The sequence below is a fragment of the Lepisosteus oculatus genome, chromosome 29, assembly GCF_040954835.1.
Source record: "Lepisosteus oculatus isolate fLepOcu1 chromosome 29, fLepOcu1.hap2, whole genome shotgun sequence".
Taxonomy (NCBI): domain Eukaryota; kingdom Metazoa; phylum Chordata; class Actinopteri; order Semionotiformes; family Lepisosteidae; genus Lepisosteus; species Lepisosteus oculatus.
The window spans coordinates 261257-287316 of NC_090724.1; the positions used below are offsets into that span (position 1 = coordinate 261257).

At 39.0% G+C, this 26060-nt stretch overlaps 1 protein-coding gene across 4 annotated transcripts in view; it reads left to right on the forward strand.

The window, feature by feature from the left end:
* Window positions 1-26060, forward strand: part of kdm4b (lysine (K)-specific demethylase 4B) — a 125352-nt gene that overhangs the window by 12548 nt on the left and 86744 nt on the right. For all 4 annotated transcript variants that reach the window (XM_015365650.2, XM_006639900.3, XM_015365648.2 and 1 more), the window contains exons 2-6: window positions 2139-2289; window positions 3051-3226; window positions 5634-5748; window positions 8193-8386; window positions 21419-21468. In XM_015365650.2, coding sequence (XP_015221136.2) covers window positions 2149-2289; window positions 3051-3226; window positions 5634-5748; window positions 8193-8386; window positions 21419-21468 — 676 coding nt within the window. In that variant the 5' untranslated portion in view covers window positions 2139-2148. The remainder of the gene's footprint in view (window positions 1-2138; window positions 2290-3050; window positions 3227-5633; window positions 5749-8192; window positions 8387-21418; window positions 21469-26060) is intronic.

Below are 26060 nucleotides of genomic sequence, written 5' to 3' on the forward strand. Positions count from 1 at the left end.
AAATGTGACTAAAAATGGTAAATATGGACAGTGTTTATATTTAATTCAGTTTTTGAGACCCTCACTCAGGACCCCTTCCAGATAATGCGAGGCAAGTTAAAAAGTCAAGCTCACTCCTGGTTGGAGCCATTCGAAGCCAGAATTCCCATAGAAGCAAGTTTGCATGTTGGAATGGGGCAAAGTTGAGCACAGCAAGATAAATTCTGTGCCTGGATGCTCTAGGTTTGCTATTAGGTATGTTTTCAATCATGAAAGCCTACTCACTTCACAGAGCTAAGCCTCCTCTGGTCTGCTGTGTGATCTTTTTATAACCTGAGACCCAGTCTACCAGTTCCCTTGAGTGTTGGAAATCTTAGATGGGTATAATCAGGTTCATTAAGGTCTGTGCTTTGTTAATTGGGGGAATGTCCTGTGGGGGTAAAAGGAGCAAGTTTTAATCAAATTAGTGTTTCTCTTTACTATCGCAGTAGGAATATTCATTACTTGTGTTGCTAAGTGAAGGAGACGCAAGCTGTAAGTTAGCTGTTTTAGCAGATTTTCTTAGCTGAATATAAATTTTAATTGGTTTGGATGTACAAAATTGTTTTGCATTTAAGTGGGTTATTCTTATACCTTTATCTCAGTTGTTTGGTAATTATCCTTCTCTTAGCTTTTTAAGTCTGGTGTTTGTGCAACATGGTCAGTAAGTTTGTGGGATTCAATGAAAACTTAGTGACAGTTTGCATACACTTCTCTGTCGTGTCTTATTGGATTGCGTTGATGATATGACTCAGGCCTCAGACATGGCATTGAACCTCAACTCTGAATGAGGACTTAGAGGTTGAGCCACACTGGAGCTCCTCGTTGTTAACAACCTGAGTTTCTAGTATCTGATGCTGTCCACTGGTGCTCGCTTGTGGTTTTCTTATGCTCTTAGCTGACCTCCACCAACAGTGTCATACCTACCTCAGTCATCCTAGGCAGTGTTCCTCTGGATCTCTTTCTGCAGTGCTTCAGAGAAGTGTCTGCTGTTCTTTTTTAGATCTAACACCATTATCTCCTCTCTTTATCTCTAGTTTGCATTGACGTAGGGTTTGGAACTTCTAAGTGACACAAAGCGCAAGGGTCAGAATTGTTCCTGTATAGATTTTCAACAATGGCTGCATTTATCCTTGGACTTAAATTGGTTTCAGTTCTGTGGAGAGATACTTTGTCATCTGTGGATGGGTCTTACTTATTTGTAACAGTGTCTGGCTTAGAAACTAGGCATTTTTCTTTAAACATTGCAAAAGACAAGACTACAGTCTCTTCTACTTCCTGTTTGTTCTTAAACCACAACCTGCTCTGTGCTGTCATTGTCACAGAAGTGAAATGAGGCTCTTAGACACGTGTGCCTAAAAGAATTGCGATTTAAGATAAATCGGAGTCTTTTATACTGGAGTAACATGGATAAAAAACTACATTTTTCCTCTTTATTGTACAGTACATGCACATGGTGACAATGATTGGATGCATTTCTTCTGATACCCAAAATATTTTTAAAGATCTGATAAAAATTCTTAACTTCATGATGTTGTATGACAAGCCTATGAGAGGAATTCTATGAGAGAATTTAAGCAAAGATATGTGAGGAATTCACTCCTTCTTTCAGGATTAACCAACTTGAAAGCCTGTTCTAAGAAGGTAATTGGTGTGCATATTTACAATACCTCCCGATACAGTAAATTCCATCCTTCTAAAGTAAACACAGTTTCATTTCTGCTTCTAAAGTATTCAATGACTACTTAATTGAATCCATTCTCTGGTTCTAAATTGCCAACATCAATACAACTTTGAAAAAACAATCCATAGGTATAATTCTAATCCACTAAAAAAAACTTCGTTTGTTCATACTTGTTGTAGACCAGCCTCTAAAGGACTTCCAGTTCTTTCCATGACCTGCTGTTACAACTGGACCCTCAGTTCTTAGCAGGCTCGTTATTGGAATTAAGGATTGTTTTGTGACCTTGCATATTCTATTGCACGAGCTTCAGGGAATTGTATTGCTGTAGTGCTGACTTGTTTTTAATTACTCTTATTTCGCATAAACTGTTTTACGGGGATGGGGAATCCTTTCAGTCCTGTTTCATTTTGTGTGATTGCTGTTTGTTCTGTTTCAGGACTGCAGCCATGGCCTCCGAAAACCCAAATGCCCAGAACCCAGGCTGCAAGATCATGACGTTCCGGCCTACCATGGAAGAGTTCCGAGATTTCGGAAAGTACATTGCATATATTGAATCCCAGGGAGCCCACAGAGCTGGACTGGCAAAGGTACCCAAAGGGTTTTTGTGTGCCTACTTGTAATATACATTTGCTACAGTAATTGTGAACTGTTAGGTGGAATATTTAGTACTAACAGTTTTTAAGAAGTAAACTTCCACCATTCAATCCACTGTTTAATTTGGGTAAAAAAAGCACAGAACTGTTTACCAATTTTTTACATAACACTGTACTTCAATTACAGTAAGCCACCTGCTTGGTTATTCAACACTTAAAAATGCATGTTTAAACTATGATGAATCTCTGGGGTTATTCTTGTTCATGTTTTTGATTGATCTTTTGAAGTAGAATTACCTTCTTCTGTCTCTTTGTGTAAAAACGCAAAACGCAGCAACACCATCGAGCTTAGTTTTGAAGGATCACAGCTTCTCTGCCTCCAAAAGGTGTTTTGCTCATCTGTTGCAAAGTTGGTTTAAAAAGATGTGTTCTAGCTATGGTGAAAAACTGCCTTAAGTTTCTACTAGCTTTCTGCTCACATCATTTAAAACAGTGGCTATGGTAAACTTTTTCATCACAGTTGTTTTATGGTTTTAAAGCCTTCCTAACAGAAGAGTTTAAGTTCTTGTTATCTGTGTTCATTTGATTTAGGATAAATCTGAGTCTTTTGTACTGGAGTAACATGGCTGAAAATGAGGGGATGTGATCTGAATTTTCAATAGAAACCACAAGATACTGAGATCCTGACATTCGAGGGGGGGAAAACCTGGGGAGATGGGTGTTCTGGCTTCATCCCGCGTGTCTTGGTTCTCCAGGTCATCCCTCCGGAAGAATGGAAGCCTCGGAAGTCGTACGACTCCATCGACGAGATGGTCATCCCTGCGCCCATCATGCAGGTCGTGACTGGCCAGTCCGGCCTCTTCACTCAGTACAACATCCAGAAGAAGTCCATGACGGTGGGCGAGTACCGCAAGCTGGCCAACAGCGAGAAGTATGTATGCCTGCTGCGTGTGCTGCGCTTCTGGTGCAGTGTAAGACCACTGCAGGGTGTGTGTCCAACAGCCTCAGGCTGCTTAAGGCAACAGGCCCAAGCACTGCCAACGCTAAAAATGCTTTGTTTAAAGGGACATTTCATGTGTAAGTCAAGGTGGCAAAGGGCAAACTGTAGAATTACCGAATTCCCTCAGTAAATAAAGTAAATAAAGGGGTGTAACAGCTTCTTGTTGTTTACATCCTGGCAGAATGTAGAACCAACTCATTCATTCTTGTTTGCTCTAAAATGTGTGTACTGATGCTCAAAGTACCACTTGCCTCTTGCCAGAAGCAACAGTGCAGAGTTCTGTGACCGTGTTGCTTCCTGCCAGAGAAGGTGACAAATGCCCACTATTTCCAAAACTGACAGAAAGAAGTCTATTTTCCTGTTTATTATATAATCTGACATGTTGAGGTATATGACATCTGGCATGAACAAATGTTATTATACAATGTTAACAGTTTCACCTTGGAGATGTAAGCCGTTGATTGTAATGCTACACGCCTGCAGTGTGGACAAAAGCTTTTGGAGAGACTGAAGCACTGGAAGGGAGGGAGGGTATTAAAGCTCAGTAACACCCTGTTTCCACTGCTGGAGAAACGGGACGCGTTTCCTGCTGCCCACCAGCATGCCTGCCTTGCCATGTGCTCAGTCTGACAGCGTGGGAACAAAATGTAAAAGCAAATCCACAAACTACAAGCTAACTCGCATGGCCTGCAGTGATGAATGAAAACACCTAGCTTTTTTCCAAAGCATAGGCATTTATCCTCAGTCCATATTTGTTTCTTGTTTGGCACATTGGGTCACGGATTTTATTGTGTAATATTTAACAGCATCTGTGACTTAGTAATTATAAATCCTGTGCAGGCTGTGTGCACAATGCAATGATACATTTTCAAGGCCTTCTTCAACAGTTTATTAGCTCATTGAATATTCCAGGAGTATTTAGTAAAATATAAGTTTGCATAATCAAAAAGAGTATAAAAAGTTCTGTCTCTGCCGAAAGCCCGGTAAACATTTCAAAAGCTGCCAATTCACAAAAAAGAACCTTGCCATTAAAAGTGGAGATAACAGTACTGGATGCACATATGAATTACTTTAGAAATTGTACAGACTCTGCAAGCTGAGTACATTAGTTTTCTTGTAACTCAATTTTAATGGCTTGGGTTGTCTTATGAATTGTTTGTTCTTTCCACAGTGTCTTTATTATAAAAAATAACATTGTGAAATATTTTTCTTTAATGATCCCTTCCACCTTCTAGCTGCAATCAGTGCCTGTTATCCCCTAGCACGGTTCACCAGGCTCAAACCACCTCTGGTCTTGAACATTCTGGTGTAAATCAGTCGGTGAAGCAGTTTCTCACTCCTCCACCTGATTTGCTGTGTAGAGGGGCTGTCCTTCACAACACCTTTGACTATATCTGTAATGCGGCAGCACAGAACAAATGACAGGCAGGAATGTGTTGTTTCCAGCACCTCATACCGACATTTCTGCTGTGCACCAGAGTGACCATCTGGCTGGGTGGTGAGGCATCGAGACTCGTTGTCTGTGGCCTGTCGCATTCATGCTGATGCAACAGTAGATATATTATTTTGCTGTCATTGTGTTCCAGCTTTCCCATGTTTGTGTAACTTTTATTTGGCAGCAGTGGGAAGAAACGCCTGAAAGGCTGGTATGTCTGAGATTCAAGTACAGATCTGAAACGAGGTGGAACCTAGAAAGTGTTTTCCTTGAGAAAAACAGGTCTGAGTTGAGGGTTCATCTTAACCTCTCGTTTTACGGAACAGGTTCATGAAACACGTTAAACATGAAAATAGGTTCATGTAGAAATTCAAAATATATTGCATTGCTTTTGATACACATTCTGATTGTCTACAGTGTCTTTGTTGCTGCACATTACAGAAAGAGAATCTACATGTTCTGACCAGCTTTTTACAGATGTTGATGTTGATTTTTAAATCTGTGAGTAATTTTCTCCTTGAGATATTTCCTTCTCAAACCTGTGGCACCAGTGGGAGACTTGTGCACCTCACAACCGCACCGCAGACCTGCAGTGTTCCTGCAGGGATCAGAGGCTGCTGTGTCACGTCACGCAGACTGATGCCAATCCTCTCATCGCTGCTCTCTCCGCCGGGCACTGCTGTGGCCACACTTGGCCACTGGCACAACCTTGTCTTGAACCCACAACACCTGGGTCTTAGGACAGCCTGCACTCAACTGAACACTTTTATTGGTTGAGCCACTTGGGTGCCTTTCAATAGTTCTCTTACCACAGGCCTACTCCGTCACAGTGGCTCCACCTTACAGAGAGCACCGTCGAATTAAATAACGTGGTTCTGTCCGTCTTGCTCCTTTCTCTTGCAGATACTGCACTCCTCGACACCAGGATTTCGAGGATCTAGAGCGAAAATACTGGAAGAACCTGACTTTTGTTTCTCCTATTTACGGAGCAGACATCAGTGGCTCGCTTTACGACAAGGTAAGCGTGGCCCGAGGGATGGACATATGCCTCGCAGAGCGAGGTCGTGGTAGATGCAAGTAGAAATGCTGGGAAGCAATAGATAAGCTCAGAGGTGGCCTTACTCTCCAGCTGCTTGTGTCTAAAGGCAGATATAGCGATTATTTGCTCTGAGGATTTTTTCTATTGACAGCTGTGGCAGCGTTCAAGTTTTAAATGCAGTGTTGTTCAGTATTCCTGCATGATTCCACTGAGGACTGGTGGTTTGAAGAATGAGACTTGTCATTCATCAATTTGTTGCTTTTATAAAATGCAGCTTACATTTGTACTTTATACAGTTTATACCGTTGTTATACTGGAGTAATTGGAATAAAGTACCTTGCTCAAGGGTATAGCTGCAGCGCGCAGTATTTCGACAGAATGGTCAAGTTATTAGACCACTGCTGCCATGTTTCACAGGATCTGGTCACTGACAGCTGTCAATTTAAAAAGTAAACTTCTTTAAAGAAAAATATTTTTTTTAATATGCATAATATTAAAATTGAATGAAACTGTAGAATTTTTTTCATCCAAAGCTTAACTCACACAGACACCTTATATGCTATTAAATGTGCCCGCTGTTAAGATTGGTGCCCTGTTGTAACAGAGAGCCTTGATCTCCACCTAGTGGTCATAATGTGAATGCACAGTGGATGGTTTAGTAGCTGCTATTTGGTCCTCCTCTGCAAAAACCAAAATATATATGGGAACTTGGTTTACATAAATCCAGCTTTGTTAAAAGGTGTGCGGCCCAGGTTGTTCATTCTATAAAATATTGTTTATACTGAGTGACCCCACCTTTCCCGGAATGTTACAGGACATTTTTTTTAATTTCATTTTAGCAAAATGTTTATAGATATTATAAAGGGACTACAGTTCTGACATCTCCACCCAGGACATCCTGAAAGCTGTGGACACTAAGCTCTTCACTTAATTTTTTTGCTGATTCAGCTTTATTACAAAGTAATGAAGAATCACTTAAGATAATCATCTTTTTTTCAATCTGAAGTAATACTGTCTAGCTCTAATTTGTGTTAAATTCCTTTTCTAGAATTTGTTAGTTTTATTAAACACTTTACAAAGCAAGTGAGAATTTAAGTTGAATAAAGGAATTTACAGAGGCCAGATTGTACAAGCTCAAAGTGGAACTTAACTGAAATACCGGGGAAAACTGGGGCTGACTCCTATGGAAAATGCCTTAGGAGTTTCAATGATTAAATACTTCTAAAGTAATACACCTCCTGTTACAGCACAGTCTCTGTTGTCAGCATACTGAGGCATTGGTTTGAAAATTCCCGTCTGTGAGGAACAGCACCACCTGCTGGTCAGGGTTGTCAAATGCTGATCTGCTTGGAGAAGGAAACAAACTCGGTCATCACCCCTTGGCAGATTGTTTACCAGCCAGAAACCTTCAATTGGATGTAATGTTTAAAAGCATTATGGATATGATACAGTGTATTGGGATTCTATTATGTGCATTAGTATATTAACAACTGCAGGTATTGCTGTTTTTTTCATATTGTGATTCAAAATGTCATAGCATGTGTTAATGTGCACACCCTCATTGCAAACCTCCCCCCAGGTCTATTATGATGAGGTTTGACTGCGCTCTGTAATTTACCTAAAGGCACAACATTGATCCAGCTTAAATAGCCCTGTTTAAAAATAAACATAGCTAGCGGCAATAGTGAAAGGGCAAGATCTGCTAGTGCGGGCTGCCAGTCTTTATACCCCAGCCCCAGGCAGGCTGTTCATGTGTACAGTAGATTCCTCGTGTACCCTGGAGTCGCTGCTTTCAGCCAATGCCAATTTCATCCTGGAAAATATAAGAGCTGCTGTAAGGATCGCGAATGCTTAGCTTTTCAGTGTTTGCCCCCATGAGGAGCAAGAAAGCATTACAGAGCATTGCAAACGGCAACACAAGCCTAGGCATCCTTTATTGCTGAAACCATTACTTGGTCCAAATATTTTTTGTAAAGTGTGATGTGTTGATGTAATACTTTTGCTTTTCTCACATTTGCCATTTCAACAGCTAGATGACAATTTCACAACTTTTTCTGGCTTTTCTTTGAAATTATGATGTATATTAAGGTGGGGTTTTGGAAAGGACTAAGAGATTTCTGAGGTATTCAGAAGTCTAAGAAATGAAATATATGTATTTAGTCACCAAATGTATTTCACAGGTTGCCAGTACCCCTGGTTCACAAGAGCCACTCGGACCACAGTCATGCATAAGTGTTGTTGAGCATTTAGGTTGGATTAAAAATATTCTTCTTTAAATTGCTAGTACTTCTGTTGTAATTCAACACTCATTTGAAGGCGTGAGCGCTCTTGCACGGCACTGTAAGCTTTTCATTTCTTTGCCCTTTGACTCACCTGTGGTCAGGACCTTTGGGTGACACCCTTCTCCCTGCTTTCTTTTGAAGGGCATAGGTGAGTGGAACATCGGGCACCTGAACACACTGCTGGACATGGTGGAGCAGGAGTGTGGCATCGTGATTGAGGGGGTGAACACCCCCTATCTGTACTTTGGGATGTGGAAGACCACCTTTGCCTGGCACACGGAGGACATGGACCTCTACAGCATCAACTATCTGCACTTTGGAGAGCCCAAGTCTTGGTGAGTCTCATTTTGCACCTCTGATTTGTTTTCAAAACTTCACGGGCGTTTTGTCCTGGGTTGTGCGGAGTTGTGTGAAAATTCTGCTTACATTGCATTTTCTTTGTGCTTCTGATTTCTGTGGGAAAGCTACCCGTGTGAAAGGCCCGATCACTGCTCAAGAGTTTCAGCTGGGAATTAACTTTACATGATCTCTGTATGGCAGGTGTTTTAGAAAAAAAAATGTCTTCATCTTTCTAGCCAGCAGAGGGCGATGTAGTATAACAAAACATAGATTCTATTGAGAGTTCTTATTTTTCTTTATATTGAATTTTAAGTACAAATCAATTTTGTGAAGATGACAGTTCTTGTAATTCTGACAGACAAGCACTGAAAAGAGACAGCTGCTGAACTACAGCTTGTAGCTTTTAATGACTTGATTCTGCCAACAGCCTCACTTGTAAGAAAATTTCAGTTTTTCTCTGGAAACAGCTTGTTTTTAACACTTTAAATTAAACAAGTATCCCATTATAGACTGATCTGTTGAAAATGAATTCATTTAGACTTTGACGAGACAGTTTAATTTTTCTTTATCTGCTGACAATTTTTTTTACTTTGTTTTTGAAATGGGTTGCTATGATATGTTTTGTAAATCTAGCTGTGCTTATATGAGAAACCACTTTAAGGTCAAGTTCAGAAGTCCATTTTCTATTGCTTAAGAGGACAAATGTACTTCACTCTCTTGGAGTGAAGTTTTTAAGTGTTGATTCTAGTAGGATAACTGTCCTACTCCGTTATGCCAGAGACAAATAATGAAAGCTGGCATCTGTTTAAGAGGCTCTGCAGGAAGAGTGGATTCACCACTGAAATGTTTCACTGAAGTGCTTCTTGTGAGAGGTGAGGTTCTCCCGCTGACCAGCAGAGAGCACTGTGGCTCCTCAAATGTAAAAAAAGTTAAAACCAGAAAACAACAAGTCAACAACAAAAACAAGTGAAAAAAAACACCTTTGACATTGCACAGATTGCCGCAGCTGGACTTAAGTTGAATGAAGGCTTTAAATTACTGTCTGTCTGTTTGGACAGCTAACAGTAGATAATTACCTAGATCACGCAGCACTGCAGCGTGTTTTCACATTCCATCTGCAGTGTGTACAGCGCAGCAGGCTGGCTGTGCACTGTACCTGCACACACGTCATTTTATTAATGTTCTTTTCCTTATTACCAAAGGTAACCCGCCGGCTTCAGATATCAGTGACCAGCAAGTAAGAAGGGCTTTTTATGTAAAATTCTTCATAAGCCATTCCAGCTCAGCTCTTTATTAGGTGTATTGAACAGCTGAGTGAGTTTTAACTGTGCTTTGCACTCAGGTTTAGATTCAGAAATCTCCTTTGTGTGTATCATTTTGAATAAATGGAGCAGACTGAGCTGTTTTAACTTGCTTTAAAGTTGTTCTCCCATAGTTGTTAAAACAAGTCCTATCTGGTCCTTCAGATGTAGGTGTGAATAATTGTCATCACATCTCAGTCAGGCTCCCTCTGTTGTAAAGGCCTCCTGGTTAATTCCAGACCAGGGGAGCACAGCTCCTGTCCTTTAGGGCCACCTCTGCCCTTAATTATCTCCATGAACTTCTTATTTACTTAATTGAATAGGTTAATGCCTTTCCTTGTTCTTAAGAAGTTGGAGGTAGTGGACGTTAAGGACTGAATTTGGGCTCCTCTGCCATAAATTATTCAACATTTTGACCTGGGGAGCTCTCATGTATGCGACACGTGACAGAGGAAATTATCGCAATTCTTTTTAAGATCTGCCTTGGGATAGAAAGCATGTTGATAAGTCTGATTCAGACATTGTAACAATCAATTTATAATGTTAGCTGCTTGGATCAATTTTTTGTACTTTTGAAAGATTAAGAGCCGAGGGTTATTGAATTTTGTGGCAGCACGTGTAGTCTTTTTTTGTTAACTGATTGGGCTTTATATGGAAATGATTTAATTCTGTTTTAATGATTTAATTCGAATGCATTAAAGTAAGTATCACACTAAAATGTCTTAAATATGTGACCTTCAATATATATGCCATTGGACCTAGATACTTAAATTTAAAATGCTTTTATTTAGTTTAGTGGTGTAATACATTTTGGGACTTGATTTGTGATGTATATTCAGAGTGGAGCAAAACAGGATTGGTTGTTTTAATTGCAGAATATCTTTTTTTCTTTTTCATAATGGCTTTTTTATTTTTATTTTTTTTAATAATGGCTTTTTAAAACTTTTTCTTATTTTATATAGTTGCTCTAGGAATATTCTTGAAATGTTTAAAGTATTTAAAATGTTCATTTTAAGCTTTAAGAAAAAGTAAATGAATTTAGGGTTTTGATTAAATGTTATTGTTGCCATTTGGATTAATTAATCCTTGGTGACTGTGATTTTGACTCTACATAACCCTTAATTCCCATTAGTGAGAGTTGACTGGACAGAGGTGATACCTGTTGAACGCCAGGCTTAGTGACAATTAAAAAGAAAACGCATATGGGAAGCCTTCTTATCTAGAGAACATCTTTTGAGTTATCTTTGTTGGGAGCAGAAGTAACACGCTCACCATCTGGGATGTTCAGAGCCAGCAATTTCTAAACTGGCAAGATATAACAGCCAAATGTAGTTCCTCAATGATAATTCAAGATTTGGAAGTCCTGGCGCTTATTAAATATAGATAAATTTATCATCCAGGTTCTATGGTCTGTTCAGGTCTAAGTATCTAGTCACTTCTTCCTGGACCTTACTTGCTGCTTTTGATGTGGGGTCATCCTGATTTGACCACTTATATCTTGATATAATATAACTTTCCAGCAGGACAGTACTCTGGCTTCTGGCTGGGTAAGACCCTGGGATCTTTTTACTGCTAATTAGCATTAGAATTGAGGTGCATGTTCTCCGTCATGTGATGGGGGCCTGTTGCTAGTTGTATTTGTGACTAGAAAGATTACATACAAACACGAGAGATTACTGAAGAAATCTGTCATTTTTAAACCGTGTACAGTAGCACTTCTCTATGGTGCTCATCTTCATTTAAGCTTTTTCTACAAAGTTTGTAATTTACTCAAGTTCTATGAATGCAAACCACAAAATGCTGTGCAGCTCTGCACAATTGGGTATGACTTTTTAATGGAGATTTTTAAATGTTTTTTTTCCAGTTTTCATCTGCATTGTGCCATTTCATTCATTTTTTCTGTCTCCTCTGCGCCCCTGTGCTTCATCCTTCCCTTGATCTTCCAGCCGAACCTGCATTTCATCAGTCAATATGCTGTGCTTCAGAACTCATTAGAAGAAACGGTGCAGTTGGTGTCTCTCATTTTATCATTTTGGCTGTTTCATTAGGCAAACCGGAACTAATCCATAAATCACTGAGAACCACAAAGCACTCGTCGGGGAGAAAGGGTTGGGGAGAGAAGAATGAATGACTGGAAATTAAAAGACAGTGAACCTTTCCAAAAACAAACTGGAAACAAAAATAATTTTTGCAAACTTCAGCCGATGTGTTTTTTTTTGCGTTTCTACTTAGCTGTTCCAGGCTGAGCTGGTACGACTTAACTCTGCAAATTAAGTGGTTTGTTGCCCTGAAGTTTTTGCCTCAGATGTCTTTTTAGGATATTTTATGTCGCTTCACAAAGCATGAAGTCTGACCTGCTGGAATCAGTACTATAAACCTTTTTGATTCTGGGTGGACCCTGGACATTAATCAGATTCAGTCTTGTTGCAATGTCACATTTTAAATTGATATATTTAATTTGTTAGCCAAACAACATTGCACTGTTTTAATCATGCTTTGTGATTTTTGGCTTTCTTCTGCCTCAGTAGGTGATCAGAAAAAATAGCATACTAGCTTATAGTTTCATCACTGAATTTGTTTGTGTAGGTGGGTAATCAGGCAAAAATAAAGCTTTCTTTTCAGAGACTTGATGAACAGGCCATAAAAGCAGCAATGTGATCATTTACAACGACCTGTATAGAGGTATGCAAGAACAGAAATGTTTTTTTTTTTTAATTTTGGTATTTGATTTGATAAAGGGAACACTTTCTGCATTTTTTCTCTTAATTGTTTGGATACCTTGTATTTCTGAGGTACACTTGGTTACAGATTATTTGATTCGGTGCATCCTAGTACCAGGAGTTGGCTCTACAGTGGGAAAGGACACGATTGCTGCCTTGCGTATTCACAGGGGTGAAATGTGGTTAAGGCTTTTATTGCATTACGGGTTTTACAATCTCAGCACCCTATTACAAATCTCAATGATAAACAGGATAAAGCAAAACATTTTAATCTAATGTATTTTCCTGTACAAATTAATTCAACAGTAATTTAAATTTTCAGAACCTGGTGTTGAGTTATATTCAGGAGGCTAAACTTTTAAAACCTGGAATGGGTCCAGTTGCAATTCACTGGGAGTCTATTTTCACACATGGGGTGTCCTACTATAGCCTCTCAGAAATCGCGTGGCATTCATGCTTTTACAGAAGCACAGGTGTTTTTTAGGTTTAAATGGAAAAGCTTATAATGTAGGAATACTGTTTCTTCTGATTTCTCAAGTTTGTAAGACTGTTGGTTGTCGCCATGGATACCTTTAGCACTTTGGTGTGGTTACTCAGGAAATTTTTTCCTTCCCTTTGAGCAAAGTTGCTTCAGAGGTGATTAACAATTGGGCACACACTCCCAGGGACCGGTGGACTTGTCTGGGTCACATGTCTTTGCTTGCCATGGAGGTGGACCTTCCAGAATTGAATCTTAAGGACCTGCCTTCAGTGATGTTAGTGAGATGCACCTCAGCTCCAGTTAGGAGTAGCTCTCCTGTTAGGGGCTGTGGAACCTGTGGCATGTTAAATGACAAATTGTTGGAGGAGTGCACATGTTTTTCGTGCGTCTTGAGCGTGTGATCTAGGAATACAGGTTCGTAAGCTATCAAGAGCTAATGCAAATTGGAAGAAATATGAAATGTTCAGTTTTCACTTTTCATCTAGGTAGGTGAGCATGAATCAAAAGGAACCACAGTGACAGCTGTTTGAGCCCTTCGTGGTCCTGATGCCGGTCCCATATTGCCAGTGTGATCTCTGCTATAGGTTCTGTCTGAATCCAGCAGCCGCTTACTGAGAGTAGGGGCAAGAGTGCCAGAGCTTTAAGCACATGTAAAAATGAAATATTTTCATTTAGTTTGCACTGTCAAAATACAAAAGGTGATGGCTTTTTGGGTGCTGAAGAAATGAGATCCAAGACGAACAATTAGTCTCTGTATTCACAATGGATTTGAAGGCTCATTTTCTTGGTAAGCCTGCCAAAGAGGTCTTAAATAGACTGCAAAGGGTTACTGTTGCCACCTGCTTGCTAAAGGACTGTCCTGTAGTACATCTACAGAATGGAGATTTGGAATGGGAAAAACTTCTGATTTAATCTTCTTACTGAGAAATGATTAAAAGTGTAGTAATTTTTCTTCCAGTGCCATTTATAAGGAATGTTATCTTTTCCAGTAGGTTGTTAAAAGTAAAAGATGCTCACAGATGGACTCTCAAACTCCTTAAAGTGGTTGTTTGCATTTTAAAATTAATCTTTCACTTTTCCTTTAATTATAGTGTGTTAAACTGCATGATGTCTGTTTGCCTAACCTCTGTGCAGCCACTGTGAAATTAACTTTCTTCCCCTCCAACATGTTTTGGATCAAAATGACACTTTCAGAAGATCTACTGTCAAACCTTACTGTGTTCAGTTTTCTGCTGTCTCTGAAGCAGTTAAGTGTTTTGTGAATATGTCTTCAAAATGAGGTTGCTAGCAAATCTGTTACTGGGAATCTAAATATTTTTATAAGAGTATTTCCTTATCGGGATTTCTGTTTTATTCTAAAGGTAGTTTTCATCACTGAAGGGTTTGTCGCACAGAGTGCCTCTGATTTGCAAGCTTGTTATTTTATAGGAATCTCCTGCATTCCTGCAAGTGCCAAAGAACAGAACTGTTCAAGTTTGTCATTGACGTAAATGCTGTATTCTTGTTGTTCTTGTTAATTTTCAAGAGTTGTGTCCCAAGTAATCTACTGATGGAAGTTTTCCTGCCTCTAGAAATGAAGGTAGTAGCTATATCTGTTAATCTGTTGCCTAACTGTGTGGAAATCCCATTCCAGTATACCAGTTTCATAGTTCCTAAACCCGTTGTGCAGAAATTTTGGAAATAAAGCTATAAAAAAATCGGCACAGTTTCGTTAAGTAACGATGAGAGAGTGACATTTCAAAGTTTATAGGAATTTACATCTACCTTTGGAAAGTTGTGCACCTTTTCCTTTGTGGTGAAATTGGTAATATTTCTCAGCATATTTTTTTTATAACAATGAAAATTTAGTTATTTCAAAATCAGTTGAGATTGCTTGGTAATAAAATATAATTATGTGAGCTGATATCTAACTTAGTGTGTTGAGCAAGTTAAATATGCTACTCTCATGTAATCTTATATAAAGTGATTCTTATTCTGTAAAGTTGCTCAAATTTCCTCCATTTCTGAGTCTTTAAATGGAAAGTCTCATTAGATGCAGTGAAGGGCAGGCTCATACTAGGTCCCCAATTAGACGGTAGGGAACTTTGCTCTTTGATTAGTAGTAATTAATAGCAGATGAATTAGAACACTGTTGTCAAACCTGAAGTAAAGAGAGTCCTCAGTGACTCAACATACATTTTACAATTGAGGAGGCCAATTAAGTCCTTCAGTAGGGGGTCACCCCCCACCCATTTGCTTACATTAAAAACATCAGATTCTCCACTTCTCTGCTCCAGCTTTTATCGCCATTCAGCCTGGATTAGCCTGGACATCCTTGAATTAATGCATCCAAAATGTATTGCACCTCTCTTGGAGTATACTTCTAACTGATTTTGTAATACAGAATATAGTAAGTGTCTATGGGAAATGACTTGTTATCTATTTAACATGAGAAGAAAGAAAACGCAGCATTTCAGCTGTGGAGCTTTCTTTGGGTGTGAAGGGCTTGCAGCCAAAACGTTGCGTTCTCTCTTCTCTTTCCAGCCTGGAATAAACCTTTACTTGTTCCTTTGCAGCCTACACATGCTGACGCAGCTACCCACCTGAATTTAAGATGACAAACATCAGAATGCATGTGTTTCTACTTTCAGGTGGTTTGCTTGCTCTGTTTTCACCAGGCTTGACATCCAAGTAAACCACTTAATCTGTGCCAGAGCAGCTCTCACTTATGAAGTTATAGAATGCTTCATGATTGAATCAGTTACTCAAGTGTATCATGGTCAATCATGAACAGTTAATCAAAATAACACCAAGATGTTTAGAAAATAGCATACGATCTGAAAACATAAGCATACATATTTTTCTCGTTTCCTTTGGTGTATCAAAAACATGTGCATTATGTCAGACTTTTAGTGAGTGTTGAAAATATTCACAGTGCATGCAGTCTTTTATGCCAAGAGAGACTTCTTCCTCATGTACCCAAGGAGAGGCACTTGTGGTGCCCTCTGACCCAAACCCAATGCCGTCTCCGAGCACTGTCTCGAATGTGAATGACTGAGGGTAAAGAGGTGGGAATTCACTGCAAAGCAGGGGTGTTAATCACCTTGAGCTCTTGCAGAACTCAGGTTTGTAAGGATGGTAAACCCAGAGCTTACATTCTTGCTGCCTGTTGCCCCTTTTCATCAATTTTTCTGTCATCTCCGTTTAAAAATCAATATATTTTGGTTGGTGAGCCATTGGAAATGGCGAATTGTGGAAAAAGGCAGATTCTTCATTCGCAGTCCAAAACATTTTGGTCAATAATAAATTCATTTTTCAGACATCCAAATATTCAAATGATTTGTTTTCCCCATAGTGTTATTTCTCCTGGTAGACACCATCCTAGGAAGCTAGGAACAGCCTCTCAAGCTCAAAGTAGATTTTTCTCCATGCAAGAAACTGCATTGCAGGATGGAAAATATATATTAAAAGCTTTAAGTGCCTTCTTGTTTTCCAGTTTAGAAAGGGATAAAAAGACCAGCCCTTTACATCATCCATTTATCCAAGACAACTGAATGAGATTTATTCAATCTCGGGAGTTGGCACTTTAGAAGTGATGCAGTTCTGTGAAGGCTTTCTTCTATCAGATTGTTGTTCGAATGCCTTTCGTAGTCTCACTTTTCTGACACCTGTCCGTTTCATTAAGGATAAGACTTAAAAGGTCTGGCATTAGAAACAATCTGCTCAGATCACATTTACCCATCAAAACAAACAGATTTTTTTTTCCTTGAAAGGCAGCCATCGCAGTGAGACATCTCATTAGTATTGATTTTGGAAATGTACTTCATGCACCAAATTGCTTTTTTCTGCTTAGTCCTTTGGTTACTGGTAAGTAGTGACACTGTTCTCCAAACAGCCAGCAGACAGTGTATCTGTGGTGCCTTCTGTCTTGTTTTATATTGGCAAGAGCAGCAGGGAGAGAATTAGAATGAATTACTTTGAGATGCCATCGGTTTGTTTCTTCATTCTGTCTTGTGTAAAGTGAGATTATTATGCTGTTGAAACTATTTCTATTTGTGTTTTTATTCAAGTCTTCCTAGAACCAATTTTGAGAAGTCAGCTTAATCTTGCACATCTAGCTTACATCCTTACACGTGCTACCCTGGTATTGTTGGGTAATAGGAATATATGGACTATTTATTTATCTGGAATATATACACATGCAATTATTAATAAATACATACTTGAAATTAGGACATTGAACTTTTCTATCAATAACATTTTAAAACTGTTTTATGTAGATGGCTTTGTTAGTTTAGTAAATACTTCATTGTTGAAAGCTTATTACAAAATGCTGTGCATGCAATAATAGGATTGCCAGTTGTACTTTGTGTATCTCACATTATCACTGAAATAGTGTGTATCTCACATTATCAGATAAATAATTTCCATCTGAAACATTAGCTACTTTGCTAATAAAATGATTTGTAAAGTGCATTTGCACAGCAGTGTTTCTACTTTCAGTCCCATCCTACACACTTGTTAAGTTCTATCAGATGTGCGGATGTTTAATGTGTTTTTGTTCATTTAGTCAGGTTGTTAGAGCTGAATTGAAAGCAAAAGTCATTATTTCTTGTGTGTGGTTTCTTTAGGATAATTGTTTGCATCCATCAAACTAAACACAAGCAAGTGACCCTATAAATAGCTCAGCCCACGTAGAATACAAATTATTTATGGGGACTTGTGAGAAACTAAACTGTCTCTCACTGTCAGCTTCTCGTAGAAGGCACATTGACTTCTAAAGAGCTGTTTCTCTGTACTGCTGCATTGTTACTAACATTACATGGGCTGTGGCTGACAAAAAATGTATAAGCCATTTGAATAGTTATTCGTGTTCAGCTGTGTCAGAGGAGAAAAAGGGTTGAAGAAGATGCTACAGAATATTGAATATATTAGCTGATTGTCCAACTGGAAAATCTTCATAGTTTAAAACATTTTCCTATCCGATTGTTTATCAGATTATTTTTTGGGAAACACTTTGCACTAATTTTTCACATTTTCTCCCCAAGGACTCTAGAGCCCTTTGTAAGTCTGTGTTGGCGGGCTGGCTTCCAGCTGAAGGGAAGCACCAGTGTGGGAGCTGTATGGCAGCCATTCCGAACCAGATGCTGAATAATAATAATCCCTTACACTTATACAGCACTTCTCTCAAAGTGCCTTACAGGTAATGGGGATTCCCTCCACCACCACCAGTGTGCAGCCATAGTGCGCCAGTCCGCTCCCCACACACCAGCTCTCAGTGGAGAGGAGAGCAGAGTGATGAACTCAGTTCAGAGAGGGGGATTATGAGGAGGTCATGACTGGTAAAGGCCAATGGGAAATGTGGCCAGGACACTGGGGTGACATCCCTACTCTTTTCGAGAAACACCCTGGGATTTTTAATGACCACAGAGAGTTGGGTCCCTGGTTCAATGTCTCATCTGAGGGACAGCGCCTTTTTACAGTACAGTGTCCCCGTCACTGTACTGGGGCATTGGGACCCACACAAACTGCAGAGTAATCACCCCTACTGGCCCCTCTAGCACCTCTAACAGCAGTCACCTTAGTTTTTCCCAGGAGGTCTCCCAACCAGGTACTGGCCAGGCTCTCACAGTGGGCTGCCAGCTGTGAGCTGCAGGGTGAGTATGTGGAAGATGAAATGGCAGAGGGAGAATTTGAGAACACTACAAATAGAAGAAATTACATGGATGGAGATGAACTGGAGATGTTATTTTTGTTTACAAGTTTAATATTATGAAATTTATTTTGCCTCCTATAGTGCTGAGGTTCATGTGGGCATACCAGGATGCAGGCAGAGAGCATAGAGAAAGGCGCAAAACAGTCCTTCCCTATGTAGTGATCTTGAGGATATCAGTGCTACTTCTTACAAAATTCAAAATAGTGTAAATTCTAAAGTGAGCTAAGTCAATGGGTACCTCTAGGATATCTGTCAAAAAGAGGGGAAGAAATGTTCTGAATCTTTAAAAAAGGGACATTCAAAATATTTAGTAAGAGTGTTTGGAGGAAGAGAATGCACATCTCTGGATGTTATCTTCAGAATTGACTCACTGTAATGGAGGAGTGCAAAGCTCAACAAACAAAACTGTACAACTGTATTGTAAAAGTTAGCATCCTGCCCAAAGGTATTAGTTAGCAAATCATAAAATATGAACACATTTATGGTGTTGTAAAAATAAATCTTAAATCTGTCATGATGAGTTAGTGTTCAAATAGTTAAGTCATTCAAGAGTCTTTTTTCAGAAAATCATTTATTCTCAACTTTGATAACTTATTAAATTACTCCTACGTCGTAGACAAAAATAATGATCTGAAGTGGTTGTGGGCAGGTTCAGCAAGTTCTAAAGTTGCAAAGTTCAGAAACCTGTGTCTTGTTTTGCATTTCTGGGCTTGCATTTTGTTTCCATGACGACTAAGGAATACTAAAGTCTCATAATAGCAGACAGGTTCTAATTAGATTCACATCTGTTTATTTTTGTACATAACTTACAGTGCCTTGCAAAATTCACTTCCTTCAGAAGATGTTCCACCTTCTTGAATTATAAATGATGTACTTTTTCAGAATTTTAATGGTGGAAGATGTTATAAAGTTGGCAAAACTACAAAAGGAACTGAATTGTTTATTGCACACGAATTCATCCCCTTTGCTATGGTAAGCAAATTAGTTCATGTGCAAAAAATTACTTTGACAAGTCACGCAAGTGGTTGAATAGCCTGTTTTTCTATAGATATACTGGTTCTCGTGATTAATAGTTTAGAATAAATACACTTGTCTCTTCAAGGTCCTTTATTTAAGAAGTTAATTTAATGCAAAGATTCAACCATGAAGATCAAAGACCTTTCAAAATAACTTGGGGATAAGGTTATAGAAAAGCTGGTCTTTTCACTAATGCAGTCCTTTTTGTAATGTAGTGAGTTGACCAAGAAAACCATTCATAGGAAACCTGGAAAGATCTGCCTTTGGCATCCAGCCTTCACAGCATGAGCAACTTGCTCACCAAGTGTGAATTTCTCTGCTTTTCATTTAATCATTTTTCATATCTGTAGTCAAGTGAATTCAAGTTTCTTTGGTGTTTGTTCATTGTTTTAAGAAAAAGCTGATTTTCACAGCATGACGTGAGCTCTCCAAGCAAAGAGTTCTCCTTTTGTAAAGTGCGCGTGTCTGAGGAGAGGGAACACAACAACGAGGAGAACAGGATTTTGGTGAAATCTTGTTAGCAGGCTTGTTTCTTAGAGGTCCGTATAATTTGGTGAATGAGGCTGCTGCGTGCTGTGATGGGATTATGGGAAAGTCGTTTGGTACGACTTTGTTCTTGTGCTGATCCTGTAAGTGTGAAATGTCTGATGCAGTCTCATATCAAGCTCATTCCATAGGGACCTATGCTGGAGTTTTTCCCCATTAGATCGAAGCATTGATCCCCAAAGAATGTTCCAACATATTTGGCTATTATGAACTCCAGAGGTGAGCACCGTGTAGTACTGTTCTGCTGTTCAGTTTCTCTCCACTATCATCATGGTAATAACTGTTTGAAAAATAAAATATTTTGGCAATAAAAAATATTGGAGACTGGGGTAAAAGAAGAGGCTGTCCATATCGTACTTCCAAAGCAAACAAAAAAAGGTTTTAGGTTCTGATGGGTTGTCACTCCAATACAACAGAAAAATGGTCAAAAACCTTATCTGGTGAGAATGCAGTTTAGTGTTGCTTAGATGTGGTCGAGCTCATATCTGTCAGTAAGAATTACTGGTCAGTTTCTGCTCCACTCAATGTTTTGTAGAACAGGTCTGTCACTTAAGTGCCATATCGATGTTAAATATCCTTATAACAGTCATTATTAGTAGCAAACCTTACTAGGCTCATTTGTGGTCTTCTCTCTCCTTATCACAAAAGCTTGCTCTCACAAGAGTGACGCAAAGTGCTGCCCTCCCTTTGATTGCAGAACAGGCACCTGGACCTGGCACAGAAAATCTTAATGAAGCAACTCTGTGTGAAGAAATCTTAAAATCCCCGGAGATGCTCTTGAAGAGGGGAATCTATTTGCTCTACACCTAACTCTTTATATTGGTGCTCTGACAGGGGCCATGTCTTTCCTAAATCCCCTTATTAAAATGAAACCCATAGATTCTTAGTTTTTCCTTTTGGCTCCAGCTGCACAGCTCAGCAGGAGAAGAAGCTTGTCTGTACATTTAGAAAAATGCATGCATTTGCTAGACATTCTCCAGCACTACTGACAGCAGGTCCCTCGTTCAAGTCCCTGTGCCTTTCAGGAAGGAGGTGGAGGTGTTCTGAAAAACCCTACATATCGCAGCATGTTCAACTGTTGAAGTAGAATTCGTTGTTCATAACCTGTCAGGTTTTATCTTAAATGTGAAATTAGTCCTTGGCTGTATATTCTGCTGAGGCTTTCCTACAGATTTGGGATATAGAGCATTGTGATAAAATATCTAAACCCAGTAGGTTTAAAATCATGGGGCACCAGTGAATAATAATACTGTTCTTTGTTTTCCCAGGTATGCCATCCCTCCTGAACATGGGAAGAGGCTGGAGAGACTGGCAAAAGGTAAATTTTGCTCCCTCTTTTCCCTTTGTGCTTTCTGTACTTGTTCCACTTTGTGAAAGATGATAACCCGGTCCCTCATTCCCTTAAACTCCTATCAGGCTGTGTCGGGGGAAATCTGAAGCTCCAGAAAACTGTCGTCTTCAAATACCATGGAAAACTATGCATTCTTCCCTGCAGAATCCTTCTTTCTTTTTAATGCTCAAGACTTGAGCTCAAATGCCCAGACTGAAAGAAGCAAAGGAGTGATAATTAGAAACTGCTCTAACAAAAAAGACAAATTCATTTAGAAATGAAATGAAACATTTCTAAAGTGACTTTACAAGGAAAGATAATGTGCTCCTTATTGAGGAAAAATGTTCTTGTTGTTAAACTGCAGTTTACATCCCAGGGATCCAGAGGAAAATTGCCTGACATGATGTGGAGAATGCAGAGAGTCCCAGGGGGGCTAGTTCAAAAGGTTTTTTTTCACATAGAGAGAGAATTTGTAACCTGCAGTCTAGCACAGTGAATTTATTACAAATGATAAGCTCCCTAAACGGAGAGACAAGAGTCAAAATCCCAGCCTGCCTTCCATTGTCAGTGTTCAGAAGCCTGTCCGATGGGGGTTTGTGCTGATGGTTCACTGGGGCCAGGTGTGGAGAGCCAGCCTGAGGTCAGTAATGTTATAAGGAGCCACAGCACTAGTGTCACTGTAGCTGCAATAGATGCAGTTTGAAGGTAGGGAAATTAGAAGAATTCTCTTTAACATTTCCTGCATTTTGCAGTTCTTAATTTTGAAGTTAGAATCCAACTGTACCTGCATCCTGACACCTGTTATCTCTTTGTCTCGCCCTGAGGAGGGCTTCATCTGTAAAAAGTGGTGTTTGCTAATTACTGACATGAATGTCTTTGGCATGGTGTGACTGATGGGAGTGTAGTGCTCTGTTACACATTACTCACAGGCTGCCATGTACACTGCTCCGCTCCTAAATACACAAGTTCATTAAGGTTAAATATGTAGGTGAATTAATTCATGTGTATGCAGGGTGTCTCTTTCTTTGAGATAAAGGATTTTGACACATGCTTTGCTCTATATAAAAATCATATTATAATGCTCTGTCATTATATCCTCAAATATATATGTTTTCCACCCCAGGATTTCAGTATTGTAGAAGAGTCCAGGATCCTGGGATTTGGGATGCTTAATTGCATGGGCACTTAATTCAGGTTCACAGAATCTTGAAAGGGATTGAGAGACTTAGTCCGGGGAGTTTATTCAAAACCAGCAGTGAAACAGGGACCTGGGGGCTCAAGAGGAAATTGAGTTTTGATATGGAATACAGAGCTTTACACAATAAGGTGATTGGTACACTAAAAATGTCATCTTCTATTCTACATAATATTCTATGATTATTGGTATATTGGTATATATTATATGATTTGGTTGCCTTAGCTGTTGGTGATTTCTAAATAGCAAGAGGTAGCTTGCTCAGTAAACAGATGATGACAGCTGAAATTCTGACTTTTACTCCTAAAATGCCATCTGGAGTAACTCCGAGACTCGTTGCTTTCAAATATCCAAAAACACTTTACTTAGAATGAATATCTGCATATAATCCTGTGCTTTTTAACAGCACACAAATACCTATGTTCTGGTGGTTTCAATGTGCACACCTGGGCTGGCCTGGCTGACATCTGATATGGAGTAGTTCAAGTAGGGAGCTGAGCGTAGGCTGCAAAAGAAAGAGTTAAAGGTTTATTCCGTGCTGAAAAGAGAAGAAAGGAAATGCAACGTTTCGTCTGTGGAGCCTTCTGAAGAAGCCACCATGCTCTTTTCACCATGGAATAAACCTTTAACTTGTTCATCTGATATGGAGTACATCCAATCACTTATTTTTAATTAACAGTGAGTAATTAGTATTTGTCACTGAGTTGCTCATTTTACATGTAAGCATGCAAACATTGTCACTGTTATTTCTCTGTTAGCTGTTCAAGGCACATTCTTGTGCAAGACTAGTGTCGTGCACGCTGATCACTGCAGCTTCATATTTTTGTGAAAATAGCGTGAACATTGGGAGTCCAAAGCAGACAATGGTGTAATAGAGTAGCGCAGAAACTGGCAGCAGTGAGTTACCTAAGAGCATTTGTCCATTTCCTGCTGTTGCTCTATAGTTTGTGTGTTATCAGTGATTACCATAAGCTAATAGTTACACAATGTTTTTTTTTGCTTCATTGATGTTGGTTTGCAGTGTAATAAGAGTACATGAATATTTTCCAACTGTTCCTTCTGAAGTTGTGGTGCATTTTCTACACTAGATATTTTTTGCTGTGGTTTATACATGTGGTATATATGTGGTTTATATATGGACCTGGAGTTTGGAATATTTGCCTGTGGCTGAGGCATAAACAAGTATTGGAAACTGGAATTTACTGGAGACTGTCTTTAATGTAAGGTTTGTGCTATGTTACAAATTAAAAGAAGACTACAATATTTATAACTTGAAAATAAATGTACAGACAGTCATATCCCCTTATTTAATGGTTTACATTCTTTAAATGTATTGATGAATAATGAAATTATTATCTCATAATAATTAATGCAATAGAGTAATGTTAGACTCCGGGAGTTTGAAATACATGTAATTATATTGAAGTATACTATTTTAGTACATTTTGTTCTTTCCTTAATAACAGTGCCTTAAACTAATCAACACACCATCAAAGCAAGATATTAATATTATTGTAGCATAATGTTTGTGTTTTAATTTAACCTTGCCCTTTATTTGTCTGATGTAGTAATGGTGTGGCTTGGAGTAGAGTGGTGTACTATATAATACTTTTTTGTTTTCATATCCTAATCTTTACACACTGTACTTAAGATAAGTGGCATAGGAACATACAACATTCACATTATTGAAACTATTCAGTAAATCTACAACATATTGTGCTGTTTAATGAAATTATACAATAATTCCATTATATTTCTGTCAATGTTTGTCATATAATTTGTGAATTGCAGTACTCCTGCTGTGCACCAGAAGTAGATGAAATAGCTTTCCAGACCATGTCTTTTTTGTGATTGTATGAAGGACACCTGGGATAGTAGACAGCATTTTTATTTACTCGCTTTAACAAACTTTCAGCTGAAGACATGGTTTGAGATCTGATCATTGTCTAGTCACCTCACCAGCTAGTCAAACACCTTAGAGCTGGCAACGCTTGGGCACATGGGTACCCTTGCAAGCTTCCAGGGTGAGGTAGTGGCCTACTGGGACATGATATTTAGATGGTATAATGAAAAACAATATGCATTAAAGCTGATTTATGCATTTTTTTCCACATACCTTTTAGTTTTTTTTTTACATTTTCAAGTCTTTTACACCTGCTTGAAAATATACTTGAAGTGTTCTGCATGCTACTGGTATTGACTAAAATTGGTATGTACTGTAATGTGTGGCAGATAGGCATCAGGCATAATAAAACGAAGTGTGTGTATATCAGCCTTTAGTTGTGTAGTTCAGGAAATTCTCATCAGAGCAATGAATAAGAAAATTAGCTATGAAACTTCAAAGCAGCAATTCAATGAATAATGCTATATGACTATCATTGGCATGTGGCTAACTTTAATTTTTGCTATATGAATAATTAGTATTTATAAAATACTAGAATACCAGAAAGATTGTCGATATTAGTCATCAAAAGGACTCAAGTAATGCAATGCAGCTGTAGCATAGGGACCTAAACTGTAGTATTCCAGATGTGGCCTAACAAGGGTATTTTTTTTGTCCAGTACAGATATGCTGCTGAAGGATATCGAGCAATATAATACAAAAAACACTTTTTCAGAACCAATACTTTCTCATTAGCGACAAGTTTTCTTTTCTTGGCCACAGTTGAACGATTTGCTCAGACCTGCCATACAACAGAATCCCCAAGACTCCTGTCCTGTTGTCATTAGTTGCTAGTGAGTGGCTGAAACTGCACTACTCTACCTTGAGAGAAGAGCTTATGTCTTGATTTGTGCAGCATCACCCCCCATCCGGCCAAGCGCTTGAGAAAATCCATTCAGCTCAGAGATAGAAACTAAATGAGCAAATAATATAGTATGTTAGTCGATATTCTTCGGGGTTTTTTTGTTCCCATTAATGGAAGTGAACTCGAATAGCCGCTATCGTTTTTTTAAAAACATCTTTCACCTAAAGTGCTTACACATAAAATTTGAGCTGAGCAGAACGTGGTTTAATTAAGGGATCTCTCATCGGGCAGATAAATGAAGATGACGTCTTATCAAGAGCTGTATTTTGTATTGATCAACCTATGAAGAGAGACTCCAAAAAAGGAAGAAAAGTGTTTTAATGGTTCCAGCCTCTTCACTTGTCATTGAAGAGCACTGTTTTTTCTGTGGTGCGGGAGGTTGGATTTGTGTTATAAAATGGAAATAAAAAGCTGTTACTCTTTGCCTTTCCTTATTAGGTGAGGGGTTATTTGGTATGTCAAGTGGTGACAGTATAATCAGTTTCGGTGATGCATTGGTCAGTGGGTCAGGGAGAAAAATTCTTAATCTCTCGAGGCCAAGTGAGAGCTTTGAAATGAAATCCAGCCTCTGCAGACCT